Below are 14,087 nucleotides of genomic sequence, written 5' to 3' on the forward strand. Positions count from 1 at the left end.
GCTTGTTGTGATGTGATGTTGGGCTTTGGAGTTCTGATGACACACATGTAAGAGCCAGTTCCTCCACAAAGTGACATCTACCTGGCCCCTGGGGCTTGAAAGTAGGGTACAAACACTCTTGTATCAGCCCCTTTTGATACTGCATTTCTCTGTCATCTTTGCAATGAATAAAACCCCACTTACTCCTGAGACCCTGCTCCCCTCTCCCCACAACCTGCATGTCTGTTTTAACTTCAACCCTCCAAACTGACTAGAGTGCTCCAGGAGAGATACTGGTTTTGTGTTAGCAGTTAGAAAAGTCTCAGAAGTTGTGTCCTGGCTTGGTGTCCAGTGAATTGGGCATTTAGAGAGTGTCTGCCCCGAACACTTGCATGCTATTGCAATGCTTTAATGCAAGGCTCCTCCCTCTGGAGGTGGTCTTCTTCAGACCTGTTTAGGGGGCCTTACCTTGCTTTTGGGTTTTACCCTAGTTTGCCTTTTTAATTGGTGGAACAGTAGCCATATGCATTCAAGTAAAGTGGGCCCCTGTCTGGTAGGCATGAAGAACCGAGAGGAAAGATCACAGCATTTCTTTGACACATCGGTGCCACTAATGGATGATGGAGATGCTGCTGCTTTGTATGGTCAGGTATGTGATGAGACCCCCATCTGCCCCTTCTTTTCCTAAGGTTCTTGCTCCTGTGCAGTTGGGGGAAAGGGGGGTTGTTGTCTGGTGTCTGCCAAGTAGCCCTTGCACAGGCAGGATAGCCATGTGTGCTTCCTTCCCAGTTGTCACAGGGAGACCTGCAGTGTGCATCCCAGAGCCTGAACTACACAAAGCCATCCCTGGGATCCATGTGGCTGCACATGTAGCTTCTTTCTGCACCCCCACTTCAGCTACTATATTACATACTGTTTGGGGGTTGGGGTGTTTATTTCCTGTCAAGGAAGTAAGTTACCTGTTGCCAAATGCTTTATAAAAATATTTTCAGAATTGGTTTTCCCTAACTATTGTCTGAACTGCCTGCCACAGCTTTCCTAACGGGCGACTCTTGTCGAGACAGGGTTTCACGGATGACCAACTGGTACTGGTAGAACAGAATACACTGATGGTGGAGGAGAGAGAGCGGGAGATCCGTCAGATTGTGCAGTCCATATCTGACCTCAGTGAGATCTTCAGGGACTTGGGAGCCATGATTGTGGAGCAGGTGTGTGTCCTGTGGGGTGTCTTGCCCATCCTTCCCTGTGGCCCTTTTATCCTGTCTTCCAATTGGGAACACATTTAAATGTGCTCCTCACACTGCATGTGTCTGGGTAGGTGTGTGTTTGCAGGTACTGTGGGCTATTGTCATTCCCTCTGAAACTGCTGATTTGTTTTTAATCTGCAAGAAAAAGGGAATAGCAATTATATGTTTTCTGCTCTGACCCAAAGATACTTGTGTCCATGCATGTTTCGGAGGCCTGGGGACTCTGACCAAGCCTGTCCTAATCCTGCCTTTGTACAAGGTTCCCTTCTGACAGTGGCAGAGCACTGTGTAATGGCCATCGGAGCCACCAGCTTTTAAGTGGAATTAAATCGTTGCTCATTGTTACAATCTGATTAGGGCGTTTTTATTATCTTGCCAGCAGGGATTTGTTTGGGTCCTGGTCCCCTGAAACCAGCTACAGAATAGAGAGAGCATTGAGGCACCATCAGAGCCAGCTGATGAACTGCCATGTTTCCCAGGGAATTGCCATCTTTTCTCCATGCTTCCTGTAGAAACCAAGAGACTGTTTAATAACCTGTCCTTGAGGTCCAAGTTGTCATTGAAATGGTGATTGGAGCAGCCTGGTCGTGGTGGTAGAGCCTAGTTGGTATTCTCTATCTGCCAGATCCTAGTATTTATGCAGCAGGAAGTGGAAAGCTGTGGCCCTTTGCTTCCCAGAGCCCACTCCTATGACGAATTTCTCAGCCCAGTGCATTGGAAGGTGGATATATCTATAGATGCTAAACCAAACCCCGAGACCCACTCTGTTGTTGCTGTGGCTGACACTCTGCAGAGTGCCCTGCACTGCTGGGGAATGAGTCCCCAGGTCTGGGAAACGCATGGCTCAGGGCTTGACATCCAGTCTCCCTAACTGTAATTATTGACCATCTGTATTGTCTCTTATTACTCAGGGTACAGTCCTTGACAGAATTGACTATAATGTTGAACAGTCCTGTGTCAAGACCGAAGATGGCTTGAAACAGCTTCACAAGGTACCAGTGTTCTCTGTGCTGTGTCTTTAGGAACTGTTATCAAGTCTTGGGAATTCCTAGGAGGTTCTCTTCTGTCACACGTCCTCAACCCAAGACACAAGGGGTATAAGTGGGAGCAGCTCTGAGGCTTGCTATCATCCTTCTGCAGCCTGGTTGTCAGGCAGGTCTCACCGAGAGGTCAGCAAGGCTTGGATCCTTCTGTGGGCCTGGGGTTTCCTTGCTTGCTTTTTAATCTTTCTGAGCTTTATTAGAAGTCAGTTGATTGGCTTCTCTTGATGTGGGCTAAGAGGCCATCTGCTTGTTGCTGCTAACTTAGGGTGTTGGGGTTCACTTCTGATGACTTGCTGGTGGGTAAAATCGAATTCTCCCTTTCTGTCTCACTCTCAAGAATTGTAGAAATGAGGTGGGTTGTGCTCTTGGTGACCAGGGTTGTGCTCTTGAACGAGGTTTGCATGTTTGTTAAATTTCTTTTTAAGAAGTTGATGGAAATCATTTTAGAAGTCCTATAATCAGTTATGAGGAATGGGCTCATGAACGCGAGCGTCATGTGTGCGGTTGGACACATGCCTCCTGTGAAGGGAATGCAGCTGGCCGGCTCTGCTTAACAGATCAAATCAGACCTGTCTGCTTCCCTGGCATTGATACCAGTTGGTACCTCTGGCCGTGGGTTGAGCATTTTCCCAAGTCATGTTCTTCTTTTGAAAGCAGAACCCCCATCTATCTCCTCACGGTTCCAGGTTGCAGGTTGAGCACAGCGGTTTTGCCATCCCTGTGCTGCCCCTCACGGACAAGGACTAGGGCAAGTCCTGCTTAGTAGGTGTTTAGAGTGATGGAGGCACCAGCCCGGGTCTCACAAGCTGGATCTCCCTGAGCTTCCTGCTCTCTAGTGGGTTTGAGGTGCTGCAAAATTACCTATCAGTCCTAGAGTTTCCCAAGTCATACCTAGGAAACATAGTTTGTGTTGTGATGCAGACACAGGGGGAGAGGAATCTTCTCCATGGGAGGGACTAGGTCTGAGGCAAGCTTTTCTTTTGGTCTGGAGCTATTGGAGAGTTCTCTCAGTAGGTGGTCTGCATTGGCTCCTTGGTTCTTGGGGTTGCTCTGAAGAATGGGGCTGTCCTCAGCCCATACCATGGGGAGGCAGCTGGGACTTGGGAGTTGCCCCCATTGGCCAGCTCTCCGTGTGGTCTCCTGTCCTGTTTTTAGGTGAGGAGGGACTTTTCTGGGTGGGTGGTGGGATGCTAAGCTCCCTGTCTCTTCCTGCTCTCCTTCTTTGGGGGTCTATGCCAGTCCCCAGCCATGTGAGGACATCAGTGTTTCTGTACCACCACATATTGATGGGGGGGCCGGCTCCCCAGTGCTTCTGTAGAAGAGGTGGGTACAGGTGAGCAGTGCTGTTGGGGGCTGCCTGTAGGGGGAGGTGTGCAGATGGGGCTTTGGGCGCCCTTCTGTGTGCCATCAGTCCTGGGGTAAGGGCAGGGTTGGTCCTCAGGTAGCTCTTCAACCGACATAGATGGGCCTATTTGGCCATTTCTTCCTCAGACAATGAGGTTTTCTGTTTCCAGGTTCAGAGGAAGTAGAGACAGGGCCTCTTGGGGCCACTGGTTCCATGCTTTCTGGTCACCCTTTCCTGTACAGGGAAAAAAAGACAATGCACATTCGTCCTGGGCGCGGGGACATGGCTCAGGGTCTTGGTGGTTCACACTGAAGGAAGGTCTAACCGTGAGTCCTCTCCTGTGGTGTGGATATAAGACCATCCTGCAGAAGCCAGGCTTGTGTGCTGTCTGTGGGAAATGACACCTTCCCTCCTCTCTTGTAGGCAGAGCAGTACCAAAAGAAGAACCGGAAGATGCTCGTGATCTTGACACTGGTTGTCATCATTGTCGTCCTCATTGTGGTCCTCATCGGTGTAAAGTCCCGTTAGTGGTGCCAAATTCTTGAGACTGCTACTGCATGGATTCCTTGGGTATGAGGGCTTCGCTGGCGACACACTGCTGTACTGCCCACAGAGCGCAGCCCACTGGCCCAGCAACGGGCAGGGGACCTTCCTGTGGACACCCTCCTGTAGACTGGAGTGCAGGCACAGCTGTGGGTTTCCATCTCTGTCCAGAGTTTAAGGACTGGAAGCTGTTGCTGAGGAGACTGGCCCTGTGACCAGCTGTCATATAAACATGTTTTCTAGAAAGCGAGGGGACAAAAGGTTTACAGGCATTGCTGAGCACCAGTGTGATGTGCGTGTGCTCAGTTTTAGCACTCATATCTGAGCAGCATGTTAAATAAGTTTGAGGACATTTTTTTAACCATCTGGTTTTTAAGAAGTTTGGTACCAAAAATTTATGAGTAGAGGCAAAAATGCCTCTTCATCTTCCCTGCTGAAAACAAACCAAGAAGTCCTTCAAGAATTTATAATCCGTTCCCCATTAACTTAATTTATCTTTTCCATCACTGTTAACGATCAGAGTAACAAAGTGTGAAAAATAAGAAACTATCATTGATGTTAATTAACACATTTAGACGGGCCAGTTAAACCAGCTTCATGCGTTTAAATCAATTGTAAATAGCCTATTCCTCCCTCATTCAGAATTTTGCACCGTATTTTCTACTGTAGACCAAGAGCGGTTACTAAGCAAAACCTCCCAAATCAGAGAGTTGGTCATTTGAACCAACCTCACATTATAAGAAAGCTTGACAGTATCATGAACTAGATTGAGCCAGTGTGTCTCCAATCATCCTCACTCAGTCCATTACTTACATTCTAGCTACGTAATGACCTGTCCAAACCTGACTCCATTTAATGAACTGTAAATTTACACAGAGGCCATTTTAAATGGGTCACCCCATTTAGGATTAGTGGATCTCGAATTATTAACCAAACATCACTCCATTTCAAAGTAAAATATTCTTCCCGTGATTTGATTTATCGACTCTTCCATTGTCACTTAGCAATGCCCAGAAAGTAGGGATATTCCTGAGGACAGTGAGAGCCTCAACAAGGGAAAGCCCTGTGTGTGTGTGTGTGTGTGTGTGTGTGTGTGGATATTCATGCTCTGTGTATGTATGCATGCTATGTGTAGATACGTGTGCTCTGTGTGTGTGTGAGTGCACATATCACATGCATATCAGATTGCCAAAGTAAGGTTCTGTTTACTTACTTGTTAACTCTGGTGCTCTGCAGAGCTAGAGTGATGTGGGCAGTGATGAGCTTTGAAGATGAGGGTATGAGTGTCTCATTTGCCGTCTTCATTGACACTGCTGTCCTTTGAGTAGTCTTTGTGTAATTTTTGATGGCTTTTAAAAATTGTCTCTGCCTCTCTTAAATGATTTAAGAGTATGGCCTGTTAAGTGTGTCACAGTTTCATTATTTAAGAGTCTGGGACTGCTGAGAGTATCACAGTTCCATTTGTACATATGCAAATGTGTGTATATATAGATATCACTGAAGGGGTGCCTCAAAACTCTAACTCATGCAGACCTACCATTAGCTCAGCCTCCCTGCCTAAGCTGTGGGATGTTGGGGTCCAAAGGTTTATCAGATCCTTTGGTGGCATTAGTAGGGAATGTTGGGAAGGTGAGTCATCACCTACGCCATCACTTCAGAATTGGGAGAAAGGGTCCACGGGCCTCTTCTCCCTACTTCTGAGGTTTAGACAAGCTGCTCCTGGGGGACTAGTCCAATTAGGAGGCCTGCTTTAAGCAGTCTGTGGAGCGTGCTGAGTCATTGTGAAAGCCTTGAAGAAAAGTGACCTTTTAAGAAAGGAGCACCATTTATTTCTATTTATTTCCCTGAATAGGGTTGTTGTTTTTTTTCCCCCAGGGGGAGGTAGTTTTTTCCCCAACCCTTCTGGGTAACCTAACAGTTCTGGTTAGAAATTGTCCCAAGGACCTGTGGGAAGAGGGACTGTCCCCTTCTGTTTGAAGATAGTATGGTTCTGGTCTGGGCCCAGCCACCCTGATGGTCATCCTGAGGGGGCCTGGCCTATAGCTGGATCAGAGCCTTGTGCACTCGCTCTTCAGGGACTCCACTGCTTTCTTGTGTTGAGCCTGTCGTGGGGAAAGATCAGAAACCTGTGAGGACACAAGAGAAGTTAGCACCAGTGCCCTAGTAGGACCTCAGGATAACTGATTTTGGAAGAGGACTCTTCTGTCTGCTGACAGCCACTGTCTGTGGGCTCCTCCTGCACTTCAGTCTAGCCACGGAGGTGACAATCACATCTCTCCCTGTGCCTGAGAAGCACCGTAGGGAAGGAGTCCAACCCCTGGATACCACCTTCCACTGTCCTGGGTGATTTCTGTAGAGTGGGGTGGAAGGAGAGAGAAGTGTTGGTCCTTTGGGACCCCTGATCTTTCCTAAGACTAGCCGAAAACTGCTGTCCATCTGTCTGTCTGTCTGTTTTGCAGAGGAGGGAGGGGTAGGGGTTGCTGGCTGGGCCACTGTGTGAAGCAGCGTGTGTCTAATTGATCGGGTGTTCGGCGCTCCACTAATTGAGAGAGCATTATTTATGTGTTTTGACACAAGTGCTCGCAGTGTTTCAGCCCAGCTAATGGCTTCTTAAAGGTAATAAAACCCTCCAACCTAATTGGCCAGATAAGACTGTTTTCCTTGTGTGCTTAAATAAAGCAATTAGTGGAGCGCTTCTATCCAAAATGACTTTTTTCTGTCCTAACTAATTCACCGCTACTGGAAACTTTGTACAATAAAGCAGTCTCACAGATGAAGAGCATCCTGTATTCTTAGTGTTAATTTTAATGATGGGGGTCATATTTTGTTCAAATGTGTTGTGTTAGCAGAGGGTCTGGCCACGTCTGGGATCTTTGGGGCCATGGCTATTTATTTTGTGCCTGAGGCCTCTTCCTCAGTGTCTAAAAGTCGATTTGTCTATCTAATGGAGGCCCGCAAAGGGACCAATCAATTTGCTATCCAATATACAAAAATGGAAGCCACATAAAAGGCAGATAATTATTTTTCTTTATGAAAACACACTTTATGTGAGCATGTTTGGCTATCTTCAGATTGTGCCCAAAGTGGCTTGCATGTGAAAATGACTTCCTCCAGTGTGGTATGACAGACATGAGGGACAGTGTTTGCTAGGAATGTCCAGGTATTCCTCCAAGGCCAGAGAAGAATGCTGATGTTCATTTACATGCATATCTGGGAGAGACATGATAGAGGGCCAGAGTCAGATTGCTATCACTGCCCGTGAGTCCTGGCAGACTGGTGGTCATAATTGTGAGTGCTCCCCCAGAAAGCTTGTGGAGCCACAGATGGTGTCCTGCACTTGGCTCTATGGTCCCTTCCTTCTCATCAACCATTAACTAGCCCCATCTTCCATAAGGCTAGAGAATTGGGTCCAGGAGTGGTGCTGCTCAAGCCCTCCCTCCTGATGTGGGAAGGCATGGAAATGTGTAGACTGATAGATGTAAGGAGAGGAGGGGGTGGGTTTTTTTTGAGACAGGGTCTGTGTAGCCCAGGTTTCTCTTGAACTTGTGACTCCGTCTTTACCTCCCAAGTGCTGGGATTACAGGCAGACAAGTGCTACCATGCAGGACTGTGGGTGGCTCTAGAATGGAAACGTAGTCATCTTTGCAATGGAGTCTTTGGTGATGTGGGCTTCAATTGGTTGCACAAGAGTGTGTGCATACCATTGGACATTGCCATTAAGCAAACTGCCGTGAGACTTGGGCACTGGGTCAGGGTTGGTGGGCAGTAACGGTGTGGGACCCCTTTGAGTCTCATCTTGACTGTCGGAGGACTAGCTGTGTATGAAGTCACACCACTAATTATGGTGAACATTGTATGTGAAATAAGAGCAGCCTTCTTCATGTGCTTGCCATTGCAAAGTCATAGCTAGCCTACTTCTCTACCCAAAGAGGCATGTGAATGCCCTAACAGAGCTTGCCAGCTGTGAGCCTCCTTGCTTTGATGATCAGAGTCCCTTGTATTTCAGCCATATCGGAGTGTGAAGAAACCTTTCCATGGTGGGCTGCTATTAGGTGGGCAAAGAGGAGACAGCAGCATCTGTAGTTACACAATAGGATTTAATTTAATTTTTTCTAAGGAGGCAGCTCTCTTCATCTGATGGGTATTTGGGAGCTTAGCTCTGTTCAGTGCATGTTAGTGTGGGTCTCAGTTTTGTGTTCCTGTGTTTATTGGCCCTTTGAAGCCTCTGGGTTTTCTCTGAATTCTCTTGACCACCCACACTGCACCTTTAACCTTCTATCTGATGTTTTTGTTTAGTTTGTTTTGAAACTGAAGGAAAGCAGACCCTGCAAGCTGATGGGTGTCAGGACAAGCTAATGAGGGCACCGGTGGACATGTATACAGCTCATGTACAAGTGCTTCCTATTTGGGGCTTAGAATTAGACTGGGGGATGCCAGCTGTGTGCATCTAGTCCCCAACTCCACACCCTCAGACAGGCTAAACCTGGCTGTCCTGGGTTTTCTTACCACATCAAGGACATTCCACAGAGCCAAATGGCAGAGACTCGTGCACAATTATCTGGCCAATTGGGGCAAAAGAAAATAATCATTTGTCCAATTGTGCAAATGAGCTCCCTGGACTATCCTGAATACTGAGATAATTGTATGGTCCTCCACTTTCATTCCATAATCTGGCAAAAATGGGCTATTTAAACAAGGCTCCATTTGATAATGCACATTGAAATCAGGCTTCGTTAAAACAGACCACTGGGTTTAGCATTTTCTGTTTGTCAACTATAATTCTATAATCACTTTAAGCTAACCATCCAAATTCCACCATTAGTAATCACTGTTTCTCATTTACAGATGTGATAGAGGCCAAGGGCCCTCCCTGTTTGTATCATTTGGTCTCATTTTCCCAGGAAATGCTGAGGGAATCAAATGCTTGTTTTTTTTTTTTTTTTTTTAACTTAGTGTTCTGACCCAGGGCATCAGACCTCTGTTTTTATCCACTGTGGGGGATGAAGAACACCCTCCCACACTGAGCCTTCCCCTTTTCCAGACAGTGGAAACTGAGACCCATGCCCATATGTGCCATGGTCACAAGGCCAGTGTAACTCAGAACTGGAATTGTCAGCTTCCTAATTTCTAGACCAGCACTTCTTTCTGCTTATTCCATTTTAATTGTTCATTTCTTTCCATAAAATTAAATGACCTTCTTCAAGAAAGATTTAATGGTCAAGATGTGATTTGGTAAAAAGCTTCCTCAAGGGTTTTTTTCTTATTACAAAGATGATGCCAGGCTGCAGCTAAGAGAGATTTGCAGACAGCAGTGAGCCATTATCCCCAGTTCAGCTTCTGTGTAATTGGTGCAAAGAGATTGCTGCCGATGAACCAGCCTGCTGCCGAACAGAAGAGGAATGATTGGGTGGTGGCTCGCCTAGTGTGCGTACATGTGAGCTTGCAGTTGTTTACAAAAGGTATATGTGTGCATAAAATGCTCACAGAGATGGATAATGTCATTTTAAAGTTGTAAATAATAAAAAATTGTCTCGGGCAGACCTGATTTTACAATTGCCTGAGAATGTGGTACTTCATTTCAACACTATGTGATGGCTAGAAATTGATTTTTTTTTAAATCCAATTAAGCCTCAAGGTTGGTTATCCATTTAAAAGGTCGGGTGAGTTAAACAGTGACAGTACCTTCGGTTCAGGCTAATAATTAGATTTACACAGAACTCCAGCCCTCATGTCTGCTTTATGGAGGCATATGTTTTCTGTTTGCACAACTGGGAGCTACCCAAGCCCCCAGCCCATAGTGCACACAGACCAGGAGAGCAGGGACCCAGACTTTTCTGAGTCTCCAGCTGGATACTGACTGCATCATGCCTTCCCCTCAAATTTCCAGAATCTTCCCTGAGGAGTGTGGGTCACAGCACCAGGCTACCTCCTGGTCTGTAGCCCTGAGCATGCTGGGAAATGGAAAGTAGCCTCTCATTTGAAGATTCGGTGTCATCTAAGTTTCATGTGCTGCTGTGTTTAATGCAACAAATAAATCCTGGTTTTAAAATGGCACCTTATAGCACATATTTGCTGAGTGTACCTAGCATGGGGAGAAAAAGGCTTCAAAATGCCCTTTTACGGTTCTCGTGGGCAATGTTTTAAGTGTTGCTATGTTATGAAGATGTTGGAAAAACCATGAGTCTGAGTAGAATGCTTTTTTCAGTGCTTGGGCTGGAATGCCAGTCAAGTTTTATAAATGGTTGAGACCTAACATTTCAGCCTGTACTGTAATGTAAGGCATTTCAGAAAGCTCCATTCATAACAAGACCAGCCTGAAATAAGAGACCTTCTAGAACTTTCCATCCATAACTATGAACCAGCCTGAAATAAGGGCCCTTCCAAAACTTTCCATCCATAACTATGAACCATTCTGAAATAAGGGCCCTTCCAGAATGTTGCATCCATAACTATAAACTAACCTTATATAAAGGCCCTTCCAGAATTTTTATTCCATAACTATGAACCAGCCTTAAAGACCCAGAATTTTCCATCCATAACTTTGAACCAGCCTGAAATAAGGGACCTTCCAGATTCAGTGAGAAGAAAATATTGACTTTGCTTCTCATTGCTCACTGTTCCAGACAACAAAGAATTTCAGGTTAGCTCTTTGCCTCCCCCACCCTTTCCTCACACCACTCAATTGCCCAAATCCTCAGCAACAGATTTATGATTCTTTTTGAAAGGTCTGCGTTGGATAGCACAGATAGATGTGTAATAAACACAAGGGTGTTTGGGAAGTAAATGTGACGCAGGTTGCAGTGAGTCATTTCAATACACTGGAGAAATCCGCCTTCTAACAGGATCCAGCCAGGGAAGGTTTTTCCTCAGGAAAAGATTTGATCAGAATAAACATTTACCCCCATTTTGCTTTTCTGTAAGTCTCCATGTTCAGTTTGAGTTTGCTTAAGGGAATGTGGGACTGTAGTTGCTGTTAATCATTTCCCTCTTCCTTCCTGCAACCTCCCAGTCCCAAGGCTCTAGGTCTTCAATATGCCCTCGAAAACTTTTGCAACTACAAAAATAATTGTGCTGGTGTTCAAGGTAAATAGGAATTTAGTTCCTAAGACATGAGGGTTATTGCTGCCTTGAGCTTGGAGGCTAATTCAGGGACTAGCTCAGCCCCTCATCTTCTCCGGAAGTCCCTAGTATCCAAAGGACCAGGTTCAGCTTGTTAATAAATGGTTCTGCTAGTACATTTTTATTAACACGTTCTCTCTTGTCCTTCTGATGGCAGAGAATGAAGTCTGTCAAAGAGATGAGATTGCATGCCATGCGCTTTTCAAGTTCAGTGCAAAAGATTGTGTGGCACCTTTTGTGTAAGATGCATGGTGGTGGTAGCTCTATTTTTCTCAAAGAAGAGGCAGGCAAGATAAACCAGAAACTAATAGAAATGGCTACCTGTGGGGGTAAAGGAATGAATAGAAGCCGGGACAGGAACGACCCCTTTTGGAGCATTCCTTTTTACAGCTAGGATTTCTGAGCTGTATAAATGTTTCATGTATTCAGAAAAGAAAATAGAACAAGAAGCAAGAAGAGCAAGCCTCCACCTGAACAAAAATATGAACCTAAGTGTCTATCACAGATAAACCACGCAGAAGTGAATTCTTGACATGTTGGTAGGCATACTGCAAGCATTAAAAAGAATAAAGGAATGGCAGGTGTGGTCAGGAATAGAGCCTGGTGCTGTTTATGGTGGTTGAGAAGAAAATGGTCATCCATAGGAGGGTAGGTGGCAGGAAGAATCCTACAGCGGGATCAGGATGGAAGGAGTCTACAAGTCCATGATGTCCTATGTTGGTCAATCTCAGCCCAACAAAAGGATCAGAAAAGCAAGAACCCCATGTCAAGTAGTGATGTGGGATCCAGTGTGCTCCCACTTAAATGCTACCCAAAGAAGCCACAGCATCCTGGAAAAGTGGCTGCTAGAATTTGGGCAAGAAAGAACAGAATGAGCTAATCATCTTATAGTTCCAGACCAACCATACAAACAAACCTGTAAGAATGTGTTAGATGGATAGGTGAACCAGTTCAATAGGGCTGCTACCAGCCTGAGCAACTGTATTGAAGACAAGCAGGCAAATACCCGTGAGTGCTTGTAAGGACATAGCGGCAGGCTGCTGGTGCCCTAGGGTCTCATGCTTGGTTCAATTCCCTGCCTTGTTCCTTTTGGAGATAGAAATTCTGCATTTTCATTCTCTATTGGATTTATATGACGTAGCCAGTCCCAGGGAGTGAGAAGGAGACCACTGCTCACAACTAGCTGGAAAGAACAGCCTACAAGTTGAAACCACAGGACCGCTATTTGCACCTGGTACAGGACTAGGGTTGGAGCTCCACTGACACTGAAGACACTGAACACCAAGACATGCTATCAGCCCCAAAGTGTCCCTCCAGCCCTGGGACGGGGTTTCAGTTTCCCCATTAGGAAAAGAGAAAGTTTCTAGCAGGGGAGACACTGTACCCCTCACAGTGGATGAAAACAAATGTCTGTTCCGGTGCCTCGGTTCAGAACACCAAGTTACCGGAGTAACATCATGGTTAGTTTCTTCTGTCTCTCCTGAGGAAACGAGACTACCAGTGCAAGCCAGAGCCCTTTGCAGCTGCTGCTGCTGCATGAGGGATGTAAGGACTGGGAATGTGGTCCAGATCATCGAGTGCTTGCCTAGCATGCCTGAAGCCCTGGGTTTGTTCCCAGCTGATAATGGCACACACCAGCACTCTAGCAATTTTTGGAGAACAGGCAAGAGGATCACAAGTTCAAGGTCAACTTCAGGTACACGAACGAGTTCAAGAACATCCTAGGCTATATGAGTCCCTGTCTCCAAAATAATTTTTTTATAAAAATAAATAACAGAAATGGAGGTTATGAATAGCAGAACTAAAGCAGACATTGCCTTTTCATTCTATCATTTATAAAAGGGAACTGTACTTTGACCATGAAGAAATCCCTCAGACCCCACTTAAACCAAATGTAATCGACACTTAGATCCTGTACCTCCTCATGAGGGACAGTGGAAAGCATAAAGAGGTTTTTGCCAAACACTTTTAACCCAAATCTAATCGTGAGGAGGCAGACAGATGCAAACTGGAGGGCCTTTTACGTGACACAGTCTCCTTGTGAGAAACAGAACGGGGATTATTCCGGATTCAGGGAGACTAGAGAATCTGACAGCCAAATGGAACGCCTGATCCTTACTTGGATTGTGGATGTTAAAGGCAAAAGCCACCGAGGATATCTGAGGACAACAAGGAAGACAGTGCTAGAGGGTACTGTTGTCGACTCTCCAGTGGGTCTGAATGGCTGTTGCTGGGATGACATGGTCCAACCAGTGTCCTTGTTCTCAAGACAGCCTGAGGTTCACAGGGATAAGTGCATGCAATTTGCTTGAAACAGTGCAGGAAAAAATATGCTCACATATATGTACACATGACTATGTATAGATTATAAACATACATGGTCTTGCTGAAGGGCACAAAAGTGTTCTCATTGTTCTAGTTTTTTCAACTTTCCATAGTCAGTGAAGGTTGTTTGTTTGTTTGTTAATGTTCTAGAGAAATGTGGTTTTCACAGCAGTGAGCTCCTGTTTCTTCAGGAAAGTGTCATAGAGTGGGGATCACCAGACCAGAAGCTGGCTTCCACTTCCTTTGTGCTAACATTGTAGATCACTGTCAACACAATGAGCTGCTCTTATTTCACATGAGTACTAGCTGAGGCACTCCCCACTGGTGCACAAGGGCGTGCACAACTCTGTGGCTGAGTATTATCTTAGGCAAATGCTGGGTCCAGCCGTGTGAGTTCAGATGTTCCAAGTGGACTGTGTTCTTTACCACCCCAGGGCACCCTATGAACAGTTACTTCCTGAAGCAGGATCAGACTGCCAACAAACT

General features: G+C 45.9%; 2 protein-coding genes across 5 annotated transcripts in view; both read left to right on the plus strand.

Annotated features, from left to right (window-relative positions):
• Stx16 (syntaxin 16) overlaps positions 1-4,157 on the plus strand; it is a 21,856-nt gene extending 17,699 nt beyond the window's left edge. For all 3 annotated transcript variants that reach the window (XM_036184074.1, XM_036184076.1, XM_036184077.1), the window contains 4 exons: positions 537-628; positions 1,044-1,187; positions 2,138-2,218; positions 4,038-4,157. In XM_036184074.1, the coding sequence (XP_036039967.1) occupies positions 537-628; positions 1,044-1,187; positions 2,138-2,218; positions 4,038-4,142 (422 nt within the window). In that variant the 3' untranslated portion in view covers positions 4,143-4,157. The remainder of the gene's footprint in view (positions 1-536; positions 629-1,043; positions 1,188-2,137; positions 2,219-4,037) is intronic.
• The window catches only part of Npepl1 (aminopeptidase like 1), a 26,836-nt gene continuing 16,869 nt past the window's right edge, over positions 4,121-14,087 (plus strand). For both annotated transcript variants that reach the window (XM_036184072.1, XM_036184073.1), the window contains exon 1: positions 4,121-4,184. In XM_036184072.1, the coding sequence (XP_036039965.1) occupies positions 4,172-4,184 (13 nt within the window). In that variant the 5' untranslated portion in view covers positions 4,121-4,171. The remainder of the gene's footprint in view (positions 4,185-14,087) is intronic.

This window comes from Onychomys torridus, chromosome 4, assembly GCF_903995425.1.
Source record: "Onychomys torridus chromosome 4, mOncTor1.1, whole genome shotgun sequence".
NCBI lineage: Eukaryota > Metazoa > Chordata > Mammalia > Rodentia > Cricetidae > Onychomys > Onychomys torridus.